Source organism: Podarcis filfolensis, assembly GCF_964270895.1.
Source record: "Podarcis filfolensis genome assembly, chromosome: W".
Taxonomy (NCBI): domain Eukaryota; kingdom Metazoa; phylum Chordata; class Lepidosauria; order Squamata; family Lacertidae; genus Podarcis; species Podarcis filfolensis.
In genome coordinates this window covers 37,660,659-37,688,328 of record NC_139619.1, presented here as the reverse complement: position 1 = coordinate 37,688,328, position 27,670 = coordinate 37,660,659, and the positions used below count along the sequence as shown (strand labels likewise).

At 47.5% G+C, this 27,670-nt stretch overlaps 1 protein-coding gene across 1 annotated transcript in view; it reads right to left on the bottom strand.

Moving 5' to 3' along the window:
• Positions 1-26,718, bottom strand: part of LOC310753736 (inositol polyphosphate 5-phosphatase OCRL-like) — a gene marked incomplete at both ends in the record, with an annotated part of 121,448 nt that extends 94,730 nt beyond the window's left edge. Inside the window, 4 exons of the mRNA XM_083595080.1 lie at positions 23,855-23,908; positions 25,340-25,567; positions 25,702-25,797; positions 26,698-26,718. Of these exons, the coding sequence (XP_083451206.1) occupies positions 23,855-23,908; positions 25,340-25,567; positions 25,702-25,797; positions 26,698-26,718 (399 nt within the window). The remainder of the gene's footprint in view (positions 1-23,854; positions 23,909-25,339; positions 25,568-25,701; positions 25,798-26,697) is intronic.
• Between the last annotated feature and the right edge of the window lie 952 nt (positions 26,719-27,670).

The window sequence follows — 27,670 nt, the reverse complement described above, 5'->3', positions numbered from 1 at the left end:
GGTTAAAATCAAAATCTATAAGCTAGAACACAGTAAAGAATACAGATGTGAAACTATTAAAATGTGTAGTTTAAGACCTTAACCGCTAATTTAAAATATGCATGTCAATGCTTTATTATAATTAAGGCAGGTAAAATAATTATTACTCTTAATAGTGTTCATTGCTATGAGGCTTCTTGAAGCAATTCAGAATACAATCAACATTAGCAGAACACTTTCCTTTACAAGAACAATTTAAAAAGCAACAATTTAAAAGCAATAAAAAAGTAATATTGCATAGGAAAGAATTCTAAAACAACAGCAATGATCACAATTAGCAACAACGCACAATGAAACAGCAAGCAAAACTTGCCACTCCATCATCGCTGAGCCTTGAAACTTGTGTCTTCTCCCCATAATCGAAACTGACATCAAGTCTTATGTCATCTGGAAGAGAATGAAGGAGAAGAGAGATGAATTTCTGCCGCATTTACTGATTCACCAAATTGACCTGGCCCCCATTCCACCCTATTTACAAGGAGGCTTTATGGATCCTGTCTTTGGTGGCAACGACTCCTTCCAAGCCTGCAGTTTGGCCATCTTTGTGCTGTGGCAGGATTTCACAGCCACATGACCCAGAAGGTCTGCATCAAGCAAGGATGCTGCAGCTACTGAGTGGGCTCTCCTTAGTCTGGAAAGTGTGTCCCATGTCCCCAGGCTGTGGGTGTTACCTTCTTTGGGGCAGAAGTGAGCCAGCTCCAGAGGGACGAGAGCATGCTGTAGAAAAAAGAAAAGACCGTACTGGATCAGATGACTGATCTGATCCTAAACCCTCCCCCCCCCCCCAAATAATGGGTGCAAGAGAACATGGAAGCAGACCCAAGCCAGGGAAAACTTGCTTCCATCATGGGATGAGTGAGTTCTATTGCCTGGCCCCAAGGTGGAAGTGTAAGATCAAGGAAGAGGGCAGGAAATGTCTCCAGCCTTGTCCGGCATCCCAGGGACACACATTGTGTTGTGTGCCTGATACCAGACTGTGATTCCTCCTGTGGGAATCCTTTCACAAGCCACTCTGGGAGCCTCTTGGGGCTGTGAAGGTGCCAAAGGTGAGAGACTTACCTTCAGGCAACTGAGCCTTCTTGCATAGGACATCAGCCAGCTAATGCCACTGGCTGCCAGTTGCCTCTCCGCTGCAATCGCACTTGTTGTGTAACCTCTCAGTTCCTGTGGGAGGAAAGGGGACCTCAGAATCAGGAGGCTTGTCTGGGGGAAAGAGGCAGACCACTGTGAAGCCCTTTGCACTCTCAGAGAGAGATCCGTTTCTGTTCTAAAATGGCAATGTCCTCCAGCCCCAAATTGTAGCTCTGCATCCAAGGCCCTCCTTTGGCTGTCTGGGCAAGTGGGCCTTTGCTGGCTGGTCCATGTGGCCAGCTTGCCTTACAAGAGGGGAAGGGCCCAAGAAGTGCACTGCTAGGTGGCAGCTTCTCCATGAAAGCTTTCTAGGTCAAACAGCCACTGAGGCCATCAAGATACTTACATTCATCAGCAAGTTCAGGATCTTAGTGCTTGGGGCCTCCCAGAGGAGGCCTCCCAGCATCAGAGTATAACGTTCCTCTAACTCCTGGAGGCAATGGCAATGAGGGAGAGGATGCGCCAAGCAGGGGAAAGAGAGATCAGATGTTGAGCAATGGGAGCAGTGCTTAAAGCATGTGAAGAAGAAACAACAACCAGAGAAGTCAAATTTCAAGGCTAACAACTTACCTGCTTGTCGGGCTCAGTTTTGACCTCAATGACCGCCGCAAAGGCTGCATGCACAATCAGGCTGTGGAGCTTCAGTGGTAATTTTGACTTCATGAGGCTGGAGAGAAGGAGGTAAACCTTTTTAGACTCTGTCTCCTTGGAGTCTTCCTCATAGTGGGGGGGGGGAGCATCAAATACATTTCATTCTCTTGAACTTTTAGTGAATCCATGTGTTAGCTTAAACCGCTTTTGACAATCAAGCAGCGTATAGATTTTACAGGGTAAAAATGAATAAAGGTAAAATAAACACACAAGGGCACTGTTTATGTGGCAGTCTACCTGGCACTTGGTTGCAAGCCTCTAGGTCTTAGTTAATCCCACCCCTAAAAGCTGAGCCATTTTGCAGTCATCTCTAGACAATATAGCTTCTATTTTCTCTCACACATCTCTACTCATCCTGTAAATAGTTGCTGCATGAATAAAGCTTTTTGAACGCAAGAAACCCAAGAAATTGTAAGCAATTCTTCCAATCGAATTCACTGAAGTGGCAAGGTCTGGTAACACCCCATCAGGCCTTCCTTCTGCCCAGCATCCCCCAAATCCCATCCCCAGCTCTCCTGCCCCCCTCACCCCTGGATACTTCATGCAACCTCTCACTCACCGCAATTGCCTTGACGGCCATCTTCTTGGAGTACCTCAACCTGTCCTTTTCTCTCTGGCGGGCCTCCAAGCAAGTGGCCAGCACGCAGCAGAGGAACATCTCATCCTTCTCCAGTTGCTGAAATGGCAAGAGTCAGGCTGTCAGTTCATGGCAGGAGGGCTTCTCTGCATCTGAGACCGCCAAAATGGCAGTATAAACAGCACTGGTGGATGGGTGAGGGATTTTGTATGTACTGTGCTGTTTTCTCAAATACTAACCACAGGCGATGCCAAGACCCTGCCAGTCTCTGAACCATCTGCAACAAGAGAAGAAGGAAAGGACATAGGGGCAGGTTAGTTCATTTCTACTTATTTTCCACAGTTGAGGCTTAGAGCATTAAGGCCACCCCTCCTTACGCTCCAAAATGAAAAGGAAGCATTTGCTCACGTGGGCCCACAGCAACCCTGGACTTCTGGGGGACTTTGAGGGTCCCCTTCTTCTTACGGGCTGCCATGTCCCTCAGTCGCCTGAACCTAGAAGAGAAGGAGAGGGGCAGACCCTGTTGTTGTTGTTGTTGTTGTTGTTGTTGTTGCTGTTATACCGCCCTATACCCACAGGTCTCAGTTACAACCAATGCTTTTTTCTGGGGGGATGCAGGGGTACGCACACCCCGAAACATTTTGTGAATCTTTGCACTTTTGTCCATTTACTGTACTGTATTTATTTTCCCCGATTTGAAGTATAAAATGGTGATTTTCTTGAGTCAAAATGAGAGTACCCCAAACATTTTTTTTAATAGAAAAAAAGCACTGGTTCCAACATAAAAATTGCAATATAGAAACACAAAATGCATAATAAAGGTGAAAAACAACCCAGTAAAGCCCCCTCCCCAACACATTTCAAAAACTGAGACAGAAGCCTACAACCAAAATTGTGTGTGTGTGTGTGTGTGTGTGTGTGTGTGTGTGTGTGTGTGTAAGAGAAGACAGGGAGTCTTTGCAGCATAGCCATAACACAAATACGGGTAGCCTAAGAGTTGCAGGCAGAGCCGTGTCATTTCACACACTACTTCGGCTGCAGGACATCGTATCAACAAGGAAAGGAGCATTTGGTGTTGTTGCATCTCCTCGGGTATTTGTTGATTTGTCGCCACGAGGGGTTGTAGTTGTGGAGGTATAGTTTGATGAGGTTTCTGGTTATTTGTACCCTAGGTGCCCACTCACACACAAAAACAAATCTCCCTGCAGCCAACCAAAGACCACCAACCACACCCTAGGTCACCCCCCAACCTCTCTCACCACCAAGGAAATGCAACAAGGGAATAGTAAGTGAACCCACACAAGTGATGCTGACACAAAACCCCACACATACAGGGGAAACTCGGAAAATTAGAATATCGTGGAAAAGTTCATTTATTTCAGTAATTCAACTTTAAAAAGGTGAAACTTATATACGAGATAGACTCATGACATGCAAAGCGAGATATGTCAAGCCTTTATTTGTTATAATTGTGATGAATATGGGGTACAGCTGATAAAAAACCCAAATTAACAACCCCTTAAAATTAGAATATTGTGAAAAGGTGCAGTAGCTATTCAATCCATAACACCTGCAATGGGTTCAGTAGGAAGCACAATCATGGGGAAGGCTGCTGACCTGACAGTTGTGCAGAAAGCCATCACTGAGACCCTCCATAGGGAGGGAAAGCCTCAAAAGGTAATTGCAGAAGAAGTTGGATGTTCCCAAAGTGCTGTATCGAAGCACATTAATGAAAAGTTATGCGGAAGGGGAAAGTGTGGAAGAAAAAGCTCCACAAGCAGCAGGGATGACCACAGCCTGGACAGGATTGTCAGGGAAAGACCATTCAAACGTGTTGGGGACTTTCACAAGGAGTGGACTGAGGCTGGAGTTAGTGCATCAAGAGCCACCACACACAGACGGATCCTGGAGATGGGCTTCAAATGTCATATTCCTCATGTCAAGCCGCTCCTGAACAAGAAACAACATCAGAAGCATCTTGCCTGGGCTAAAGGGGAAAAAAGAACTGGTCTGTTGCTCAGTGGTCCCAAGTCCTCTTTTCTGATGAGAGCAACTTTTGCATCTCATTTGGAAACCAAGGACCCAGAGTCTGGAGGAAGAATGGGGAAGCACACAATGCCAGATGCTGGAAGTTCAGTGTGAAGTGTTGATTTGGGGAGCCATGCCATCAGCTGCTGTTGGTCCACTGTGCTTCATTAAGTCCAGGGTCAACGCAGCAGTCTACCAGGAGATTTTGGAGCACTTCATGCTTCCTTCTGCAGACAAGCTTTATGGGGATGCTGACTTCATTTTCCAGCAGGACTTGGCACCTGCCCACACTGCCAAAAGTACCAAAACCTGGTTCAATGCCCATGGGATTACTGTGCTTGATTGGCCATAAGACTCGCCTGACCTGAACCCCATAGAGAATCTATGGGGCATTGCCAAGAGAAAGATGAGAGACATGAGACTGAGCAATGCAGAAGAGCTGAAGGCTGCTATTGAAGCATCCTGGTCTTCCATAACACCTCAGCAGTGCAACAGGCTGATAGCATCCATGCCACGCCGCATTGAGGCAGTAATTGATGCAAAAAGGGCCCAAACCAAGTAGTGAGTACATATGCATGCTTCTACTTCTCAGAGGTCAAATATTGCTCTATTTGCAATCCTTGTTTTGCTGATTTCATTTCATATTCTAATTTTCTGAGATTGTTAATTTGGGGTTTTCATCAGATGTATGCCATAATATCACAATCATAACAAATAAAGGCTTGACATATCTCGCTTTGCATGTCATGAGTCTATCTCATATATTAGTTTCACCTTTTAAGTTGAATTACTTGAATAAATGAACTTTTCCACGATATTCTAATTTCCCGAGTTTCCCCTGTACACTAAGTAGAAGAGAAGCATTGCCACCCGACCCCACCCTCCCCCTCTTTCCCCCTCTGTTCTTCCTAACCCAACACTGCATGCAACACTAATGTCTCACAACAAATGAAACTGATCTGTAGAAAACACAACTTGACAAAAGAGACAAGGCACGGTTTTTTTGTAAACTAAGAAATCTTTAATCATTTGTTTATTTATTTATTTATTATTTAAAACACCAACAAGGAAAGGAGCAGGAAGGAGTTATCCAAGATGATCGTGGCCTAGGAGAGAAAGCAGATGGAGGGAGAGCTTTGAATCAACTAATTTGAGAATGCTGGTGGGAACTTCTTCACATCATGTCTACTCCGTTGCTGAAATTTGCAGGCAGCCGATGCTACAAGGACAAGTAGCCTGCAGGGCTGGGAAGCAGATTACACCAATTGTTGGAGGAGAACAACAGCATCTCTTACTATCACTCAACATAGCAATATAGAGCTTCCAGGAACAGAGGCACTCTACCTCTGAAGCCCACAGCTAGAGGAGAAGCAGCAGGAGTGGGCTACTGCTTGTGAGTTTGGACTAGACGGGCTTTTCCTCTGATCCAGCAAAGCCACTTCCGCCTACAAAGGAGGTGGAGTTGCGGGCGCCTGGGGGAATCCCCGGCCGCGTCAGCCCCTGGACAGCCAATCGGCTGGCTCAAGGGGCGTGACCAGCCCTATTTATCGGCCGGGGATCTCCCTCTTTTGCCGGACTTGGTTTTTCGCCTGGGGGGGGGGGGGGTTGTGAGTTGATGTGCATCAGCAGGACTCCCCCTACTGGTGGTTAACCTTTCCCGGACTTCAAGCGGACGGGCTGAAGCCGGATAGTCAGTTAGGACCAATGCCTAAGCCAATACCACTCATCACCTGTAACCAATAAAGTTGTGGCCATATTTAGCCCATTAACCTGAAATAATTGTTTCATGTGTCTTTATTTCCACTTTGGGGGGGGGCAGGAACTCGCCACGCAATAGGGCTCTTTTTGTTTTTTTATGCACCCACAGACCCCAAACGGCTCTCCACAGGAACACAGTGGTGCATCTCATGTATGGGGGGGGGATTCCAACACTCCCCCCACCCCCATCCCCAGCAAAGGAAAGATAAGGGAAGCATTTCCAGCATTTAAAAGAGCCCTCAGCATAATGCTTTTAGGACAGCAGCCCTGCCTGGAGAGGGAAGGGGGCTGCTAGGAAGGTCGTCAAAGCATCAAGGCATAGATGAGCCAAAGAATGCAATGAAAACTCTCTTAGAGTCAGAGTGACTGACAGGAAGACTGACAGAACCCCTGTCTGTTGCAGTTGATGGCTGAAGAGTTGAGAAAGGGAGAAGGGGTAGAGAGAGGGGGGTGTATAGTGGCTAGAATTCTGGACTAGGAGGACCTGGGAGATCCGAGTGCAAATCCCCACTCAGTCATGAAGTGCACTGTTTGATGTTGGGTCCAGTCACTCTCATCCTAGCCTGCCTAACAGGTTTGTTGTGAGGGGAAAAACAGGGGGAAAGGCAAGCCATAAATGCCACCTTGAACTGCTTGGATGAAAAGTGGGCTACGAACGTAATAAAAAGCATCCCAAAATAATGATCATGGAAGGTACCCTGGGGATCATCTAGTCCAACCCCCTGCAATGCAGGAATATGCAGCTGTACCTTATGGGAATCGAACCTGCAACCTTGGTGCTATCTGCAGCTCCCTCTAACCAGCTGAGCTGCAATGAGATTTGAGGGAGAATGGGAAGGCGGGTGGGAAGAGAAGTTAAGCTGTTCAGGAAGGGGTTGAATTCCATGGGGATGCTGGCCGTGTGGGGGACCCCAAGCCCTCGCCCCAGAAGATTGCAAAAAAGAAGCAGACGAAATCCTACTTACAGATTCACGATGCTGGCCATCTCTTCAGGTGAAATCCCCTCCTGTTTAAACTCAACTGCTTTAAAATGCTCACACAACACTAACTCTGACCCTTGCCTCTAACCCTATTGCTACTCCTCTCTGTCTAAAACATACAGGAAAATATGTGCACAAAATATACAGATGAAAATGAAATGATAAAGTGAAAGCATTAGTTGAAATACAATAGAGAACTCACGCCTCCCGAGTTGAGGGAGGCCTTGCTTTGCATGCAGGAGATCCCAGGTTCAGTCCAGGATCTCCACCAGACAGGGCTGGGACTGCCCCCTGTTTGAAAACCCTGCAGCGCTGCTGCCAGTCAGTGTAGGCAGTGCTAGGCTAGATTGACTCTGTCAAGTGCAACTTCCTATGAATGCTCCTCTTATACGATTTCTCGAAACACAAGCAAGCTACCTTATCAACGAGTTGTGAGAGTTCATTCATGACTTTTAACAAACAGCAGAAACCATTTTATTATTTCTATGTGAGTACAGAAATCCTGAATATGAAAGGAAGGAAACTTCCTGCCTCTGCAATAAAGGCAGCTGCACTGCTAGGTGAGCTGTCCCGATGCCAACTGAAAAAGACCCTCCAAAGATTCAAAGGTGAAAAGGGAATTTTGAGCATTTGAGCACAACTGGGCCGTCTTCTGCGTTAACGTGAAGTGCATGAAGTGATTGCCTTGAGCAGGGGTAGGCAACCGAAGGCCCGGGGGCCGGATGCGGCCCAATCGTCTTCTCAATCCGGCCTACGGACAGTCCGGGAATCAATGGTTTTTCCATGAGTAGAATGTGTCCTTTCATTTAAAATGCATCTCTGGGTTCTTGGTGGGGCATAGGAATTCGTTCATTTTCTCTCTCCAAATTATAGTCCGGCCCCCCACATGCTGTGAGGGACGGTGGACCAGCCCACGGCTGAAAAAGGTTGCTGACCCCTGGCCTTGAGCCTCCTCAGGACTGGCGCAGGGGCCGTGCATTTCAGGGTGCCAGCCAAGGCCCCTGCCCCAGTACTGATTGCTGATTCTACTGAGTCCATCAGTATATTGTTGTGAAGTGACCTGGCATTTTTAATGAAGTGCAATATAGGCTTGTCTTACATCTTTAACAACAACAACAACACAGTAAATTGCACAGAAGAATTCCATGTTGCCTGTGGGAGCGGCTGGGTAGACCTCTTTGCAGCTGCATGATCCAGGCATTTGATCTATAAGCAACTGGTCAATCTTCATAATTGGCTCTGACTTCGTGTAGGAGATGGAACGCATTCTTCTATTTCTCACCCCCGTATTCCACCCCCACCCCCCTCCTCCTATACTCGGACGGTGCCGACTACTCATCTCTACAGAGTGAAATGTTTATGAGTCCTGCAGATCTAGTCTCAGACGTCAAACCTCTACCCCAAAGACTGGGGAGCCTGTGACCTTCTAGAGCATACATTTCTTTGGACTGCTATATGCTGAAGTGAACAAATGTTTTGTCTAAAACCCTTGAGAGCTTCTGTGGGCCGCCCTAGAGAACACTGGGCTAGAGGGATCATGGGGATGACTTGTTCCACAACAGCAGATGGCATGCAGAAATTTAAACTGTAGCAAAGGGAGGTAAACTGTCTAGCTAGCTAGCTAGCTATGTCTTGCTGAAAGTGCATGCACTCCTCTTAGCCAAAGCCCCAATAACTGCAAGCGTGGAGCCACACAAACACGCCTGATCTCGACACTGTCTTGGGGGAAACTCCCGATGCTGGAAAATTCATGTGCTCAATTTCTGCACATTGAGACAGGAGCCAAAGAAAGCACACGCAGAGTAGGGGGGCTCATAAAAAAGGTTTCTTTGGGAGGGGGTGGGTTGAGGTTTGCTCCGATGTGAAAGCTAAAGAGCAGGCTTTCACAGAGAAAGGAGCAGAGTGAGGCAGAACCTACTGGGACCCGTGCTTTCCAGGCACGCTGACGGGAGGGATGAGTCCAGCATTGCATTGTTTTGGTCGTATTTCCAGTGACAACTATTTATTACAGAGGTTTACAGAAAATTGATCTAAAACCTCTGCTTGTAAGAGGCTATGGGCATTTGTTTTGTTTTTTTAATAAGATATTTATTAAAGTTTTAAAAGTTTATATAAAATAGAAAAAACAAAAAACAGAATCAGCAAAAATACATACAAAACACATACAACAACAAGTATAATTTCAATCCCTTATATTCATAAAACTTACTTTCCCGACCTCCTCATACCTCCCCTTTCTGTATTCCAATCTCTAATTAATTCAATTCAGCAAATCCTTCCCCTAATTTCTATATAATTTTTGACCTTTCTTTTCTTAATTACATAATCATTACAGCTTATAACCACTTAATTTCTGAATCAACATCGTTCTAACATTCAATAATTTTACAATGTTTCTTAAGATAGTCCTTAAATTTCTTCCAATCTTCTTCCGCCGTCTCTTTTCCCTGGTCTCGGATTCTGCCGGTCATTTCTGCCAGTCCCATATAATCTATAACCTTCATCTGCCATTCTTCCACGGTGGGTAGATCTTCTGTCTTCCAATACTTTGTGATGGGTATTCTTGCTGCTGTTGTAGCATACATAAAAAATGTTCTGTCCTTCTTTTACACCAATTGGCCGACCATGCCCAGGAGAAAGGCCTCTGGTTTCTTCAGGAAGGTATATTTAAATACCTTTTTCATTTCATTATAAATCACTTCCCAGAAAGCCTTAATCCTTGGGCATGTCCACCAAAGGTGAAAGAATGTACCTTCAGTCTCTTTACATTTCCAACACTTATTATCAGGCAAGTGGTAAATTTTTGCGAGCTTGACTGGAGTCATGTAGCACCTATAAATCATTTTCATAATATTTTCTTTTAAGGCATTACATGCCGTAAATTTTATACCGGTGGTCCACAACCGGAGGCTATGGGCATTTGAAGAAGCCCATCATAATCTTTACATGAAATGTATCTTTAGAACACCGATGGCGTCATGTCCCCATTTGTTGCCTTAGTTTCTCCATCAATGCACCACCCACAATTTGCCATCATATTGGCATCAGGTGTTTTCCAGGCCAGTGAATGTCAGCAACCCCTTCTTCTAAAGCTGCTTCCCCAGTTTCATCCAAAATAGAAAGAAATGCCATTTGGTAGCCCATTGAGAAGCTTTGGGAAGTAATGAAATACATTTCTGAAAGTTATTTATGGATGCACAAGGTCACCACATCTTTGCTTAAGGTGAATGGAAAGGAACATTTCCCCAGGTGGCACACCACTGTCCCCGAATCTCGTCCGCTGCTTGGTCATTTCAAAAGATTGTGTGTCTTAGTAAGATTTTGTACATTTCAGAAAGCTTTCCCTTGCCTACAAATGAAGTGCATGATTTTTCAAAAACTTATTAATGCCCCGTGCTTTTACTTCTGGTGTGGTAAAAAATTGCAGAATTTGGCTATCATTTAAAGCAGTGTAAGATGCTGGTTTATGTTTCCCCTCACATTTGGTTACTAGGTAGGGATATGCAGTTTTGTGTTTTGTTTTTTGAAGAGTTTCTAAGGAGTCCTGCTGCTTCCGAGTTTTATTTTGGGGGTTGTTGTTGTCTTTGTTTACAAAAGGGTAATCCAGTTGTAACCTTTTTCTAGGTACAATTCTGTACATTCTGGTACTACCTGTTCACTCATGGTCCCTCCAAATCCCTTTGTTTCTTTTAGCAATGTGTCCTTGCGTATCTGCTACCTTTGCTTACAGAATTTCTCCTGAGGGGCGCTTTGAACATGTCCCGTAATACATGTGGATAAAAGGAATTGCCTTTGTTAATTTCAAAAGCCATTTTATTTCTTCCATGGTTTTCCTCTGTTGTTAATTTATTTTGTAAAAGCAAGTGGGGTTTAGTCACCAGAGAGGTTGATTCCGTGGTTTTGCTCAATAGGTCATGGTCATTTCAAGAGCCATAGGGCCTGAGATGGTTCCAGCTCTAATTTACGTGTAAGATTAGGAGTCCAAGAATGTGGAATCAGTACTGCAGAAGGTCAGTTCTGACATACTTCCCCCCTAAATAGTGGGTGAAGTCCTTTTGGAAAGGACTCAAAAATTTCAAAGTGTCAAGTTTTGCTGTACTGAAGGACTGTCCATATCTAATCTATTAGAACACTGAACCCTCCTCCCCACTCCAGGAATTTTGCTATCCAAAGTGGGTTTGAATTTGGATAATAAAAGTTTCCAGTCGAGTAGATTTATATATTTTAGTGAAGGTAAGCAAATTAAAATGACCACAGACCCAGTAAAACTCATGACAAAGAGAAGAGAAACAACATTTAAAAGCAGATACAAATAATGAGGCATTATTCTTTTCTCAAGAAGCCAGCAAAATTTCATTTTTCCTGTTTTATTTTAAGCATGCTTTTTATTCAAGTTTTTAACAAACAACAAGGTGGTAAGCTGCTGACTATAGGCAGACCATCATTTCTCAAGGGCCATTCCAAATGTGTACAATTGATGGCTCCAAAGTAAGCTGCACTCTGTGAGTCCAGAGGGCAACTGGTGCCATTGTCCCTGTTAGCATTTTGTAAGAAAGGGCACCAAGATTTCATCAAGCTGTCTGCCTTGATGAGACTTGCAGTGAGGATCCCTTTGATAAGCCATCGGCAATGCATAAAGGAGGGCAGGTGGCTTGGTGAGCAGGGAAAGTCTTTCAAAGATTTGGACCAGCGATGTGCCTTTGCTTCGGGCAAAGGGTGATGGTGGATGGATCATAGCTACCTAACTCAGCACTGTCTGTACTGATTGGCAGTGGCTCTACAAGGTTCCAGGCAGGTGATGTTTTCAGTTTCACCTGGAGATGCTGGAGACTGTTCTGGGACCTGCATCACCAGCGAGCTCTGGTCCTCCCTTAAGGAGTTCGGCGGCTCAATGGTCTGACTCTGTGGAAGGCACCATGCTATTCTCCTTTAAATTAGCCATGTATACAGAAAACACGAGAACTGGAATTTTGCTCTTGAATTGATTTTTGGATCGCCTGCATGCCAAGCACATACTTCTACCACTGGGCCAGCACCCTTCCTCAGTGACTGAGGTCTCATTGCAAACAGCCATCCAGCAAGCAAAAAAATGGTATTGTTAGAAGGGCAGAGTGGGGAGCAAGAGATTCAGGGGCCGGTTTTAGACCCACAGTGCTCGGGTTTATTCTGCTGCCTGCTTGACATTGTGCCTCCTTCCCCCCTACCTTTTATTCCTATGAAAGTTTCACAGTGTCGCTGCTTGGGATTCTGGATAATCTATGGTGTTTTTCTTTTCAGTTTTTTAAATTAATTTTCCAAAAAAAATTTAAGACAAACAAACAAACATACATCCTAATTGTAATTAAACCAATCTTGATAACATTGTTAAGTGACTTCCTCAAATCCCCCTGGTTGAATTTCATTGTATTTCATTTTAACAGTTTTCCAAAATCAATCTTCTAAAAAAAAATAAAAAAATTAACTTGATCACTTCACATCTTTCATTCTTTCTAATCTAGCTTGAAACATCTTAATTCCTATCCTTACATATTTAAACCCTAAGCCTATCTCATATTTGCAAGCTTTTCCAATTAGGTTATCTTGACATATTTAGCTAAATAATCTTTGAATTTTGTCCATTCTTCCTGGTACTCCTCCTCCTTCTCGTCGCGGACTCTTCCCGTCAGGTGGGCTAGCCCCGGGATTCTGGAGAATCTATGTGACTAGATGCTTGTAATGTATGCCAGGCAATCTGGCACAATTGGGTAGGGTTGCCATCCGCCGGGATTTGGCCGTTGGAAACGAGTGTCCATGCGGGAAACGCTTGAATGTCCAGGAAAATCCCAAGGTATAGCAATTCTACACGTGGGGAGTAGGGACGCAAGCGCAATTCAGAATAAAGCAAAGGCTGGGGAAGTTCAAACAGAAACACACAAACATTATTCCTCAAGATTTGTGTTTAAGACACAGGATCATAGAATTGTGGAGTTGGAAGGGACACCGAGGATCATCTAGTTCCGTTATTCACAATCAGGGGTCCGTGGCCCCATCCATTGCCTCCCTCCAAATAATTTTCTCTCATTTTGGCATGGCAATAGCATACATTTTATGGGCGGTCTTGTTGTTTTTAGTATACCTAAAATCCTTTGCTTATTACCCCACATTTTGAACCCGCAGCCCTGAGATTAAGAGTGTCACGCTCTAGCAACTGAGCCACCCCACTGTAATTATCCCACACCTCCCCTCTTGACGAAGCTGCCTGCAAAGCTGATCTGCCGAGGAAATGTCCTTCTGCAGGCATGGTTTCAATCCAAACAGCAAATACTAGTGGTCAACTCCAAAAGTGCGGTCAACAAACCCTGCTTGCCAAAGAACAATTGAACGCACCCTTGAAGCTCCTTTGCAGCCATGTCTTTACCTTGACACCACGTATGATGCTAGATGTGGGGCCTGCGGGCCTGTCAAGATTCCCCACCTCTGCTCTATCTAGCCAGGCTGATGTTTTCAAATGGGGGTTAAAGCTGTGAAGCTGTTTGTCAAATCAGCCATGATAAAATGGGCTCAAGATATTGGATACAACATTATGTTTGAGGACTGGGAAAGGTTATGGACCACCGGTTTGAAATTTACGGCATGTAGTGCCTTAAAGGAAAATATTATGAAAATGATGTACAGGTGGTACATGACCCCAGTCAAACTTGCAAAGATATATCATTTGTCTGATAATAAATGTTGGAAATGTAAGGAGGCTGAAGGAACCTTTTACCACCTCTGGTGGACATGCCCGAGGGTGAAGGCCTTCTGGGAATTGATTTATAACGAGTTGAAAAAGGTATTTAAGTATACCTTTCATAAGAAACCAGAGGCCTTCCTCTTGGGCATTGTGGGCCAGAGGATACCCAAGAAAGACAGAACCTTCTTTTTATATGCAACGACCGCAGCAAGAATTCTCATAGCTAAATACTGGAAGGCACAGGAGCTACCCACACTGGAAGAATGGCACACACAACTGATGGACTATATGCAATTAGCCGAAATGACTGGCAGAATCCGAGACCTGGGAGAAGAGGCTGTGGAAGAGGACTGGAAAAAATTTAAGGACTATTTACAAAAACATTATAAGATATATGAATGTTAAAAATTTGCTAAGGTTTGAGGTAAATAGGCTTCAGTATTGAAATTCGGAGACGATAGAAACAAAGTTAATGATTGAGAAAGTTTTAATTTCAGAGTGAATAACTAGACGAAAATACAAAAACACAGGAAACAAGGTACTAATTTGCTGTTTACATTTATTACAAAGAATGCAGGGATGGAGGGGATGGGGAAGTCCAGTGGATGATGGAAAAAGATGTTGAAAGATGAATTTTTTCTTGTTTAATCTCTTTTTTTCCTGTAAAACTGCTTTTGTTGTGTCATTGATGATGGATTCAGATTCTGGAAAAAAAGCAATAAAAAATATTTAAAAAAAAAAAAAAAAGCTGTGAAGCTGTTTGGATGCATGACTGGACTTGACTGTGGGCATTTCATTGTGCTGTGTCCCAGAGCCTTAAGGATGGGCTGGCCTAGGAACCTAAGCCACCAGGTATATAAAAGTGAGGTCCATTCCAGCCAAGAGCGAAAGAAAACCACCAAGCAGCCCTGCTCCCCAACAATGTCCCCCAAAGAGGATAGGGATCGTCTCGGGAATGCTGGTGTCCAGGCACTCAGTTATCTCCTGCAGCTCGTCCTGCGTCCCCGGGGTCTGGAAGAGGTCCTCCTGAAGCAGAGTATCACCCATGCGTTCGGAAGGGATGAGGTACATCCTGGATAGCATGAAGAACAATCCAGCCCTGAGGTGCATAATGTGAGGTCGAGGAATGCCACAATGGAGAGAAGCCCATCACCAAGAGAGCTGGCGCAAGGGCTGAGAATTTTATCCCGCCTGCTTTCCACAGTAGCATTCCTACAACCCTTCTCCTGATTTGGGGCAATGGGAGAGTGAAATCATTCCCCGCTTCTTCTAGTGGCGAGTCGCAGAGAGCCGCTTTGCTAGGGAGAGACAGACAATGGTTGGGAACACTTGGGTTCTTCTGAGCCGCTCTAAGGAAGACAATATGCTGAATGTCCCACCCGCTGCCGCTCCACCAAGGTGCCACTATACTCACAGCAGGAGTTTGTAAGAGCGAGTCGGTAGCTAAGATTGGGGCGTTTGGAACCTGCACACCCCAAAACTGGTACTGGATTCCAGCCCACACCCATCCTTTCAATGGTACCGTCCCCCTCAGCTCACCTGGTGGCAGGCATTCTTGAAGAGGTGGTCCACCAAAAGCCAGATCTCCTTGGCCGCTCAGTAGAGTCATCACCATCCTGGGGTACGATATCCAGAAACTGCTTCTCCTGGAGGTCCAATGACAAGGGGGACTGGCATGAGAGCCTGACAGAATGTGTGCCTGTATGCATTCTTTCCTTGCTCCAGCTGGGTGGACAAGTCTTGCCCTCTGAGGCCACAACTAGGGCTGGGCGATAGCTGGCTTTCAACATGGTGATATATCACTAGCTAAACATTGCAATACACCAATATATCACGATGTCTGAAATAAGATGGAGCTATGTAGAGGCATTGGCTGGCTTCACGGTTTCCCCCGCATTGTGATTTTTGCTGCCCCCTGCAGGAGGGCAGGGGAAAGCTGAACCGGCAGAGTCCACAGGGGCTGCAGGAATCTAGAGAAGCATTGTCTGGCTTCACAGTTTCCCCCCACATGGTGTTTTTTGCATAGTACACACACACATCATGATTCACAATATATTGCCAGGTCAGAAATTATGAAACCAGTCTCACTATCTAGACTTCAAGCTGATTTGAAAATATATCCATATTGACGTATCACCCGGCCCTAGCCACAGCAAGCATCTCAAGGGGGAAAACAAAAAACAAATTGCTCGCACCCCAAATCCAAGCTCCCCCTCCCCCTATTAATATGCAGCTAGTAATCCTCCCACTCCGGATGTGCAGTTCACCCAAAAGCTTACTGAATATGCAGCTGTGGACATGAGGTTTGGCTAACATTTTATTTAAATTGCCGGAACCTGCCCTGGGACCTTAGGGTGAAGGGCAGGAAATAAGTAACAAAAACAGCAACAGAACATGGATGAGAATTTGATCCCCTCATCCCCAGGGCAGCTGTTGATTAGGACCCAGTTCATCCCCCCTCCCCTCCCCCCCCCCCCGCCAATACTCCCCGCCCCTGGAGAGAGAGAGAGAGAGAGAGAGAGAGAGAGAGAGAGAGAGAGAGAGTGTATTGATGTGGGGAATGAAACATACTGTATCAGAGTCTTAGTGCAAGAGTAGCTGGTGCATGCTAAAGAACACAGGAGCCTTGCTGGGTTAGATCAGCATTTTGTTCCCACAATGGCCAACCACATGCCCTTGGGAGTCCATAGGGACACGGGGACAAGAGCACTCTGTCCATCATGTTCCCCAGAAACTGGTAATCAAAAGCATGTGGTTTGTGATAATAGTGGCAAGAAATAGCCCTGACCGGTAGCCACCGATAAACATATCCTCCATGATTCTCAATGTCTACAGCTGTCCAAATTGACAGTCACCACTGTCTCCTTGTGGCTAGGATAATACACCCAAGTATATCTGATTTCGAGAGGAGTGACATTTCCCTGAGCCACCCCAAAGCAGCCACTACCGCTTCCCAAATGCCAGTGCTCAGGTGGTAAGAGTAAGCCAGAGTGGCATAGCCTGTGCAGCAGTGGCTGAGCACAGAAACAAGGAGAAAACTGGCTCTTGGGGCCAGAGGGGGCTGGCGCCTGCATCATGAGATTGGGCTTTCTGCCTCCCGTGCTGCCAATCGCAAGCGGACCCAGAGTCAAGCAGCGCAAAATCAGTTACAAGCAGTGCTGGCAAATTCTGGTTTCGTCTCCGTTCTCCTCTGCCGAGTTCTACAAGGGCCACGTTGAGACTAGGGAAGAGAAAAACGCAGAGAGCTAGAGCCACCACCTGGACTGGATTTGAGTCAGAAGACAGGCAGGTGAGGTTGGTGGGGTAGTGCCTGGTTTGCCCTAAGGGACCAGCTGCCACTGCATGGAGCAGCTGCTGATCGTTGACAAGGGCAACTCCATTTACGTGCCTTCAAGGCACATGCACACTGCCGCAAAGCTGGAAGGGGCACTGGAAGGGGCAAAAATGTCCCCCCCCCAAGAGCACAAAAGCGGCAAAGTGGCATGGAAACAGCATCTCGACTCCCTCCCAGGAGCTTTGGCACCGACCTCTCAGGCCTGTGGAGAGTTGGAGCAAGGAGTTTTGCAGGGAGGCTGCTGGTTTTCAGAAGGCCTTTCAAAAGGGCTTCTGGAAGTTTAGAGGGTGTTTGCAGGCTTTTCCAATGCTGTCCCCAATATACGCAATTTCATTTAAACGCACGGTACCTCGGAACACAACCCCCGTGTAAACGGGGCGTTGCCTGTACCTGATTTGAGCCCGCTACAAGAACATCTAGAGGATAGCAAACCAACTGTTACCTTTTCTAGGAAGCTGTCTTCTCCCTGAGATCAGAGGAGGAAGGCAAGAGCAAAAGACAACCAAGGGTGTTAATGGCACAGGCCCTGAGAAGAGAAAGAAACAGCCCGTTGGCTGAACAGTATCTGGGCAGATGGCAGGGAAATGCACACGGTTCAGTGGCCCTGCGAAAGGGCAGGTGGGAGGACCTGGGATGACTCAGTCAAGGCAAACAAAGGGCATGAACAGCACACAGGAAGCGGATGCACAGCTACAGAAGCTGAAGCTGAATGCAGCGGAGGACCCCCAGCCCCCACATTTCTGAGTGGAAGAGCAGCTGTTTTTCAAGCAGGCAAGCAGAGTGGGAAGGGTAGACATTCAGCACAAGGCTTCCAAGGAGGTCCTGAAGCAGCTTGGTAGGTAGCTCCCACTGATGGTGAGGAAATAGTCCTTGCCAGGGTCAAGGTGAAGGACAAAGATAGCCTCAGTCTGATCTTCCTTGCTGACGTACACATCCAGGGAAATGTCCCCCGTCTCCCCTAAAACGGGAGGAGGTCAGGTAGATACACTCTTTGGCACAGCCAAGTTGGCTTGTCTGTAAATTAAAAGTGAAGACAGTGAAGAATTGAACAGAAGGACACAATGCGAGCCTGCTGGATCAGGCCAATGGCCCATCTAGTACAGCATCCTGTTCTCACAGGTGTATGGGGGAAACCTTAACTTCAAGAATTAGGAAAAGAAGCGACTCAGTTCCCACCCCCACCCCACTTTCCTCTCTAGTCCTCCAAAGCAGCAGCTGCACAGAAGATGGTGACAGGATACTGGGGGGTGAGAGAAAGTGATCCTAACAAAAGAATATAAAAAGGGAAAGAATTTTTGCACCCCCAATGTAACTTTCTTTTTTAGTTTACATTTCATTGAGTTTTTAAAATTTTGCTAGTTCTATATGATCCCCAAGATATTTTTGTGCCTCCACAACATAAAAATACGCATTGTTTTAAAAAAGTAATTTTTGGACGGACTGCTCTCACTGGTTCCCTGCGATGCCAAAAGGTGTTTGGGGACCCTCCAGCATTGTTTGGCTTCAATTCATTTGTGTGTGTGTGTTTGTTTAAAGCTGGTCACACACACTTTTACACTTTGGGCTCCGCTGCTTTGACGTGTGGCCCTTGGAGGCTTGAGCATGGGGCAATGCAGCCCACAAATGTTAAGCCTCCCCTGCTCTACCAAACTCCCAAGGTTTGAGGGAGGAGGGTTGGGAAGAGGAGGAGAAAAGGAAGGCCTTCCCTAGATGACCCTTGGGGTCCCTTTCCAACTCTACAGTTCTGATTCCAGAGAGAGACGCGCTGGGCTCCAAGTATCCCTCGCAGGGCTCAGCGCAAAGCCATGGCTTCCAATACTGGCTGTCACTGAGCTTGGGGATAAAGGAGAAGTGGAGGGTGACCTGCCCGTTGTTTGTGATCTGGAACTTCTCCTTCTGCAGCTGCCGGAACTTCACATTCTCAAACGGAAACTGCAGAGCAAAAGGGGGGGGGGGAGGAAAGAGAGTGCTTGCCTTCAGCAGAGGCGAGGAAACGTGCTCCAGGGGGAAGTTTGTCCTTGGCCCCGGGCTCTCATTTAGGGGACTGCACATGCAACAGGTCCACGTGGGGCTCTCCAGATATTGCTGCACTTGCCACTGACCATGTTGGCTGGGGATGATGGGAGTTGTAGTCCAGCATCTGGAGGGCACCACGCTGGCTACCCCTGGAGTCTTTGCCTGCGAGGAAGAGGAAGAGGCTGCCGCTCAGTGAAAGGGCATCTGCCTTGCATGCAAAGGTCCCAGGTTCTATCCCCAGCATCTCCAGGTAGGGCTGGGAGAAATCCCCTGGAAATCCTGGGGAACCGCTCGAGACTGAGCTAGATGGGCCAAGGGCTTCTTTCCCCCCTGGTCTTTTTGCAGCAAACCCTCTTTAAGGGGTTGGAGAGGATCCTATTCGTCTTTACCTCCCTCCAGGCAGGGAAGGAATTCGTTCTCCATCCTGTCCATCAACTGAACAATATCCTCAAACACTTTCTGGTACCGTCGGTCAGCCACAACCTTCACCTATGGGGGGGGCAGAGCACATTTGTTGGAGCTATGGACTGAAAGGGGGGGCATGAGTTAAGAGCAGAAAGGCCTGATGCACCCCCCTGTTCCCAGCCCTGAAAGAGGCAAGTACTGTAACTCTGAGAGCTTCCCCAGGATGGCAGCGGCAGTGACTTCCAGAGCCAATGGGCTGAAGCCAAATGCTCCAAGCCAAGTACCACAGAAGCTCCATTGCATGAATGGAGCCAACGGTTAAGGTATACAGTTCAGCCCATGTGGTCTGCCATGCCTGCAGGAGCAGCGTGTACTCAGAAGAGTGGAGAATGGAAGCCTAGGGATTTAACAGAGCCAAAACCTGCCCACTCCTTGCACCGGAAGTCATTGGCCAAGGAGGAGCTCTGTGGAAAGGGGCCTGGTTGTTGGTCAGGGCCTGCCCAGATTCGAGGAGGTGCCACATAGCAGGCAACTAAAAACCCTGAATAGACGATAGCCCTGGCCAGGGCAGGTCTTACCCCTGTGAGGAAGAGGGAGCTGAGGGGCTTGTGGTCGCTCCTTTTCAATTCCATGTGGCTTCGGTAGCTGAGCTGATTCACGCTGCCTCCTCTCCAGAGGATTGGCTCACACCATGCTGGCACACGGCACTTCCCACTGCAAGGAGACAGTTGGACTGGCTGAGGCAACACACAAGGCTCACGCAGTCCAACTTTGGCTCCACACACGGCCTGTGATCTTGACCACGGTCAAGAGCTGGAGATGATGGGGCTTGGGAGTCCAACTTCTGAAGGGGCGGACCTTGCAGGTGTGCAGGCATTTTGCCTCATGGAGAGAGTTGTCAGGAAATCAAAAGCTGCCATCTACCAGGTCAGAATGAATTTCTGACCTCCCCCAGTTTGGATTCCTACATTGCAGGGGGTTGGACTAGATGACCCTCGTGATCCCTTCCAACCCCACAATTCATTAATTAAGTCTCCTCTGGCTGGCAGCAGCTCTCTGTGGCCCAATCCTTTTTCAGGTGGAGGTGCCTTTCAACTTGAGACTCTGCATACAAAGCATATGGCACACCACCAAATGATGATCCTTCCCCAAAGCAAGGGGCCCCGTTATTCTTGTTCAGACACTATTTTTTCAGTGATCCAAAAGACCCTTTCTGGCACCTGAAATGCTGCCCAAAGGAGCCTGCCGTTTTCCGGCTTCGTCACTACATGTTCCGCCTGTCCTTTTGATTTCCCCATTACCACAGCAAGAGCAATGAAACTAGCAGGCCTAGGTGGCTTCTGACAGTTGTCAAGAACCACAAGAATATGCCAAATCATGGCTGGTGAGGCTCAATGGCTACTAGCCATAATGGCCACAGAACATACTCCACCAAGAGAAGCAGTATGGCTTGGAGGAGGGGAGCGTGCTGTTGCACCCAGGTCCTGTTTGTGGGCTCCCCAAGAGGCATCTCATTGGCCAATGTGAGAACAGGATGCTGGGCCAGATGGACCAATGGCCTGATCCAGCAGGGCTGCTCTCATGCTCTTATGCCCTGGCAGACTCATCTTGAGAGAGCACCAAGTCTAATTCCCAGACTTCCTTGACACAAAGAGGATTCTCTGCTTAAACACGCCATGAAACAGAGGATGCTGGTTATCAGGACAAATGTGGGGGAAAGGCTGCTTGTGGAAAAGGAGCCAAAACATTTCCAGAGACTTTGAGCAGGGATGGTTTGAGGAAGACAACATATCACAGCCTGGCATTTCACAACTCGCCTAGCAGCCTTTGGCAACCCGGAATTCCATGCAAGCAGAGCGAGCAGGTGAAGGAGAGCTGGATCTCTCTCTTCCTCCGTGGCTTGGTGTCCATTCTGGCTGCAGAGGAAAGGAAGTCCGTCCAGCCCTCAACTCTAGCCCTCCTCCAACAGCTTGCTTAGCAGAAAGCCATGTTTAAAATATATGTTTTACTAGCCTGCTCAGGAGGATGGAAAGGCAGGACACTACTAGCATCTCAGCAGACTAGGAAAAACAAACAAGCCTTGCAGAAGAATGATTGAGAGGACTTACTTACAAAGGCTCAACTATCAAGCAGGATCTGTTTTAGAGTCAAATTTGTACGTCGGGATGAACTTGATCTCTCCCTCTGTGAAATCAGCAAAAGCTGTCTTTTGGGTACGCTGAATGTTTAGCTAAAGCCAAAAAGAAATTGCTTATCAGCAGAGAAGCAAAAGACCCCCTGTTGCCTGACAATGGAGTCTATTAACAGCCACTGTTGTGCTGGAAGACCAAGGTGAAGTACTAGTAGGTTAAAGGTAAAGGTAAAGGGACCCCCTGGTTGGACAGTGTTTTCGAAGCTACAAACATGAGTCTGACCAAACTGCGGGAGGCAGTGGAAGACAGGAGTGCCTGGCGTGCTCTGGTCCATGGGGTCACAAAGAGGCGGACACAACAAAACGACTAAACAACAACAACAACAAAGGGACCCCTGACCATCAGGTCCAGTCGTGACCGACTCTGGGGTTGCGGCGCTCATCTCGCTTTATTGGCCAAGGGAGCCGGCGTACAGCTTCCGGGTCATGTGGCCAGCATGACTAAGCCGCTTCTGGTGAACCAGAGCAGCACACAGAAACGGTGTTTACCTTCTCGCCGGAGCGGTACCTATTTATCTACTTGCACTTAGACGTGCTTTCGAACTGCTAGGTTGGCAGGAGCAGGGACCGAGCAAGGGAAGCTCACCCCGTCGCGGGGATTCGAACCGCCGACCTTCTGATCGTCAAGCCCTAGGCTCTGTGGTTTAACCCACTGCGCCACCCGCATCCCTACTAGTAGGTTAGCCAAGTGCAAAAAAAGGGGTATACCTGCTGAAATCCTATCTTATACACAGTTATTAAAAGTACAGCATGTTTGTGCATTTTTGCCCCATGTCATCTTAAATTACTTTGCTGCATCACACGACAGGAAAATCCTCTAACTCAGGAGCAGCAGACACGTGGCCCTCACAATGCTGCAGAACTACAATTCCCATCATCCCTGATTACTGGCCATGATGGCTGGAGCCAACAGGAACTGCAGCTCAGTAACATCTGGCAGACCACAGGTTAGCCATACCTACAATATGCAATGTTATATGTACCAATAATCCATACAAACTGTTAACAACCACCAGAATACACCCCCGACACTATGAGCAACTGCAAAACCATCCTTTTGCATCCTACGTTGGCTCCCAGGACGTTTCTGAGCACAATTCTGAGTGTTGGTGCCAACCTTTAAAGCCCTAAATGGCCTCAGCCCTGAAAGAGTGTCTCCATCCCCATTGTTCAGCCCAGGCATCAGGGTCCAGTACCGAGGGCCTTCTGGCGGTTTCCTCACTGTGAGAAGCAAAGTTACAGGGAAGCAGGCAGAGGGCCTTCTGAGTAGTGGCACCTGCCCTGTGGGACACCCTCCCGTCAGATGTCAAGGACATAAGTAACTATACAGCCTTTAGGGAAGTTTTTAATGTTTTATGATGGTTTTGCATATGTTGGAAGTCTGAGGCTGCCCCCCCCCTTGCCTTCCTTGCAGCATCCTTCTCAAAGGGCTAAGGCATGACTACGCTCACAGAGTTTAAATCCACCATAAGGTGCAGCAATCAGGCCTCTGTTTCAACACAAAATACCAATGATCCTTATGCCAAGTGGGAGAAAGGTCGTCAGCATGATGAACACACAAACCTTGGAGAGAAAAATGTAAAACAAAAAGCACCAGCAATTTAATTGGACTTAATGGAAGTCTCTGCTGATAAGAACATGTGAGCAACGCAGATTTTCCAGACAGATGCAAAACCTAGAGCAGGAAACCTTAGACCTTTAGATATTGCTGGACAGCAGCTATGCTGGGGCTGATGGGAGTCCAACAACATCTGGAGCGTGTGCTGAGCTAGGAAAGCCCTCTAACTGGGAAATGCAGAGCAGTCCTACTTATTCCAAGGCAACCCTCCAACTTAATTGGGACTTGCTTCTAATTCAGGTTGCACAAACCTGCAACCTTAAAAAGCATTTGTAGAAGTTGCAGTCATCCTATGTTCTTTGCTCCAAACTGTCTGAAAGTGGTTTCTCTAGCCTAGGCTGGGGTATCCCAGACAAAGGAAATAAACAGGGCAATATCCTAAACCACCACATATAACACAAAGATGTCTCTCACCTGGTCGTAGGTCAGAAGTCTCTGAAGCTCATTTTTAGTGATCAGATGACAATGCTGGAAAAAAGCAAAGCAACCACAGCTACAGGCTAGCTCACGGGGTCGGGGGGCGGGGGGCAGCCTGCTGCCACTTCCTGCAATATGTAGTAAGACTGATAACTAGGATTGGGCAGTATGATCATATTAGGCTAGTGCTCTGTGAACTAGACTGGCTCTTGAACTGCTTCCAGGCCCAATTCAGAGCATCCCATTTGGCCTTTCAAGTGTTTCAAGGTTTGGGAAAAGGGTACCAGAAGAAGGCCCACTTATGTTTGCACTGCCTCTCCACTGACTAGAATCCCTTTCCCAGGGAACTCCTGCTCTTTCAAGCATGGCAGGGCCTTTTCAGTCATGGCACCCGACCTTTCAGAATAATCTCCCAAAGAGGTTCACCTGGCCCCTGCTTTGATGTCCTTTCAGCAAAGACTTTTAGAATTTCCTCTGGTTCGTTAATTCATGGGCAGGGCGCTTGTGGCCCTCCAAACCCTGCTGTAGTACACAGGAACATAGGAAGCTACCTTATATTGAGGCAGACCATTGACCCATCAAGCTCAGGACTGACTACATGGACTGGCAGCAGCTTTCAGGCAGAGATCATGCCCAGCCCGATCTGCACACACTGGTGACTGAGCCTGGAACCTTCTCCATGCAAAATGGCCGCTCTGCTTTCGCGTTACTGCCCTTAACAAACTGCAACTCCCACCCCGATCACTGGAGAAGTTGCCCACATTTGCTATAATCTAATCTAATACATCCCTGCCACTCGGTTTATGTTGCTCTCTACTGGCTGCTCTAGTAGAAACCTTAGTGGTGCAGCTGCAGCAGCAGGGATCGCCGACACTGCACCCTCCTGGTGTTGCTGAAGTGGAACTCTCATGAGCCCCAGTCAGCAAGGCCAATTCTTAGCAATTATGGGAATTTTGGTCTATCAATATTTGGAGAGCACTATGCTGCCTGCCATAAAGAAGGCTGATCACTGAAGAATTGATGCTTTTGAATTCTGGTGCTGGAGGAGACTCTTGAGAGTCCCAAGGACTGCAAGAAGATCAAACCTCTCCATTCTGAAGGAAATCAGCCCTGAGTGCTCACTGGAAGGACAGATCGTGAAGCTGAGGCTCCAATACTTTGGCAACCTCATGAGAAGAGAAGACTCCCTGGAAAAGACCCTGATGTTGGGAAAGATGGAGGGCACAAGGAGAAGGGGACGACAGAGGACAAGATGGTTGGACCGTGTTCTCGAAGCTACCAGCATGAGTTTGACCAAACTGCGGGAGGCAGTGGAAGACAGGAGTGCCTGGCGTGCTCTGGTCCATGGGGTCACAAAGAGGCGGACACGACTAAATGACTAAACAACAACAAATGCTGCCTACCCTGAGCTACACACAGACAGGAAAGTTACAGAAACATGACTCAGTTTGCTTCTCCAGATAGCGGAGACCAACAAGTTACATCAGCCAAGGCTCTCTCCCTCCAAGCCCTCGAAACGCACTCGTGTTTCATGATTGTCAGCTGCGGCAGACCCTGGTCAGGGGGCAGGAAGCTCATCTGGGCACAGATATCCTTGTAATCCTGGTTTCGGCGCTCAAAGTCTTCCACGTGGGCAGCAAGTTGGGAATTGACAACGCAGAAGCTGGTATTGTTGCAGACAAGCCTCACGGCCACACACCCCTTGTTACCCTGCAGGGGCGGAGCAAAGATGGCTGTTAGTGAGCAGGCAGGAAAGAGGGGGGAACTGGTTGGCAGAGATTAGAAAAACAGATAGACAGACAGAAAGATAGACGTGGGCAATTCCGCTGTCAGGGTCTACTCACCATCTTCCCCATGATGCCTGTGCCCACTGTCTCCCTCATCACTTCCTTGATGCAGCTGAGCTGGTCCTTCCTGACAAAGATGAGCACCAGCTGCACCTAGAAGATGCAAGGTACTGGGATGTCTACCAGCTCTGTTCATTGCTTGCTGTCCTGGGCTGGCTGGATGCAGATAGGAGTGGCAGGTGGCACCAACTGGGGATCCCCCAAGGGAAGAAGGCTCAGAGCCAGGGAACTGGTGGGGGGGTCGTCAGAGGGAGAAGAGGGAGCAGACTGTGAGCAAGAGGAGGTCTTGGAAACTGAAGAGGCAGGAGGGCAGGAAGATTCTGTGGCAAACAGCAGCCCAGAATCCGAGGCAGAAGTGGAGGCTGGAGGCGGGGGTCAAGAGGCAGAGATCAGGCAGGCTGCTGAAGAAGCCAGGGGGTCTCCCCATTCTGCTGCGATCAGCTCCCCTCCCTGCTGGTCTCCCAGAACACAGAGAAATTAAGAGGAGGGAGCAAAGACAGGCAAGGTGTCAGAGTCTCAGGTTGCTTGGGAAGGACCAGGGGGAGGAGGAGACTTCAGAGAGTGGTGGGAGGGTAGCAACCTTCAGCCTTCACAACTACTTCACTGGGGCAAGACCTGTTGGGAAAGGTTTCTGTGGTCACGAGGCCTGCACGGTTTGGGTTTCTTTGAATAAAGAATGTTGGCTTCTTTTGAAAAAAAACACCACTGACACCAGGTGTTTTTTCTTGCTGACCTCCTTCTCCTCCTCCTCCTCCTCCTCACTCCAGCTCCTGACAGCTGGCTGCCTGCTGAAGAAACCTGGAGGAGAGGCTGCTGTCCTGCTCATAATATGAAGCCACGGTTCAGTATGTGGCACCAAGGGAAATTGCCCACCACAACTAATACTTTCAATTACCCACCCATGTGGCCTGAGTGAACAGGACAGACTTTGCCTGGCACCCAACAATAAAGCTGTCATGTAGATGTCGCTTTCTCCAGGCCCAACTCTGATACGGGTTCCACTGGTCTTTGCATGGTGTTTGCACTTTTGCATGATCTGACCTGAAATTCTGGGTGTTGACATATTCCTTCTCTCTCTTGGTGAGGACGTGCTTGATGAGTCCCTCTCTCTGTCCGGACTGCGGATGTGTGGAAGGCACAAAGAGCTTGCGCATAGTGTGGGTCATTGGGGTTGCTTCTTGCTCATGCTCTCCTTGTCACGGATACGCCTCAGGGAGATGAGAACAGAACTCAAGTAGTCCTTAAAAGCAAGGAGGCGGGAGGGCACAGTACACCTCTAAGGCAACTTACAGCCTGCTTGGTGGCAGCGGTGGGGGTGGAGGCTCCCGGCGGGCACTCATTTGCTGATTCTGCAGGTTTCTTTCCTTCTCCATGAAGTTATCCTCGAATCCCAGAATTCCGGAGAGAGGAAAAGACTTCTGAGGTTAGAGAGGCTTCAGAACCGTTTGGGGAAGTTTCGGGAAAGGAACTTAGAAAATACTTAACTGCAGGAAAATGTTCCTGCCTCCCCACAGCACCACATTTGCCGGACAATTGCCTCTCAGCTTATGCATGTTTAGGAAGGATTGTGGAGGCAACAGGTCCTCCCCTCAAGGCCTTTTCCTCTAAAGGAGGTAGACTGGTCTTCTCCAATCCTCTGGCCACTGCTGAGTTTTCGAAACTTCCTGGCATATTGCGTGTAGCAACTTAACAGCATCATCTTTAACAAAATTTAATAGTTCAGCTGGAATATCATCACTTCCACTGGCCTTGTTATTAGCAGTGCTTTCTAAGGCCCATTTGACTTTGCTCTCCAGGATGTCAGGCTCAAGGTCAGCAACCACACTACCTGGGGTGTATGAGACATCCATATCTTTCTGGTATAATTCCTCTGTGTATTCTTGCCACCTCTTCTTGATGTCTTCTGCTTCTGTTAGGTTCTTTCCACCTTTGTCCTTTATTATGGTACTCTTTGTATGAAATGTTC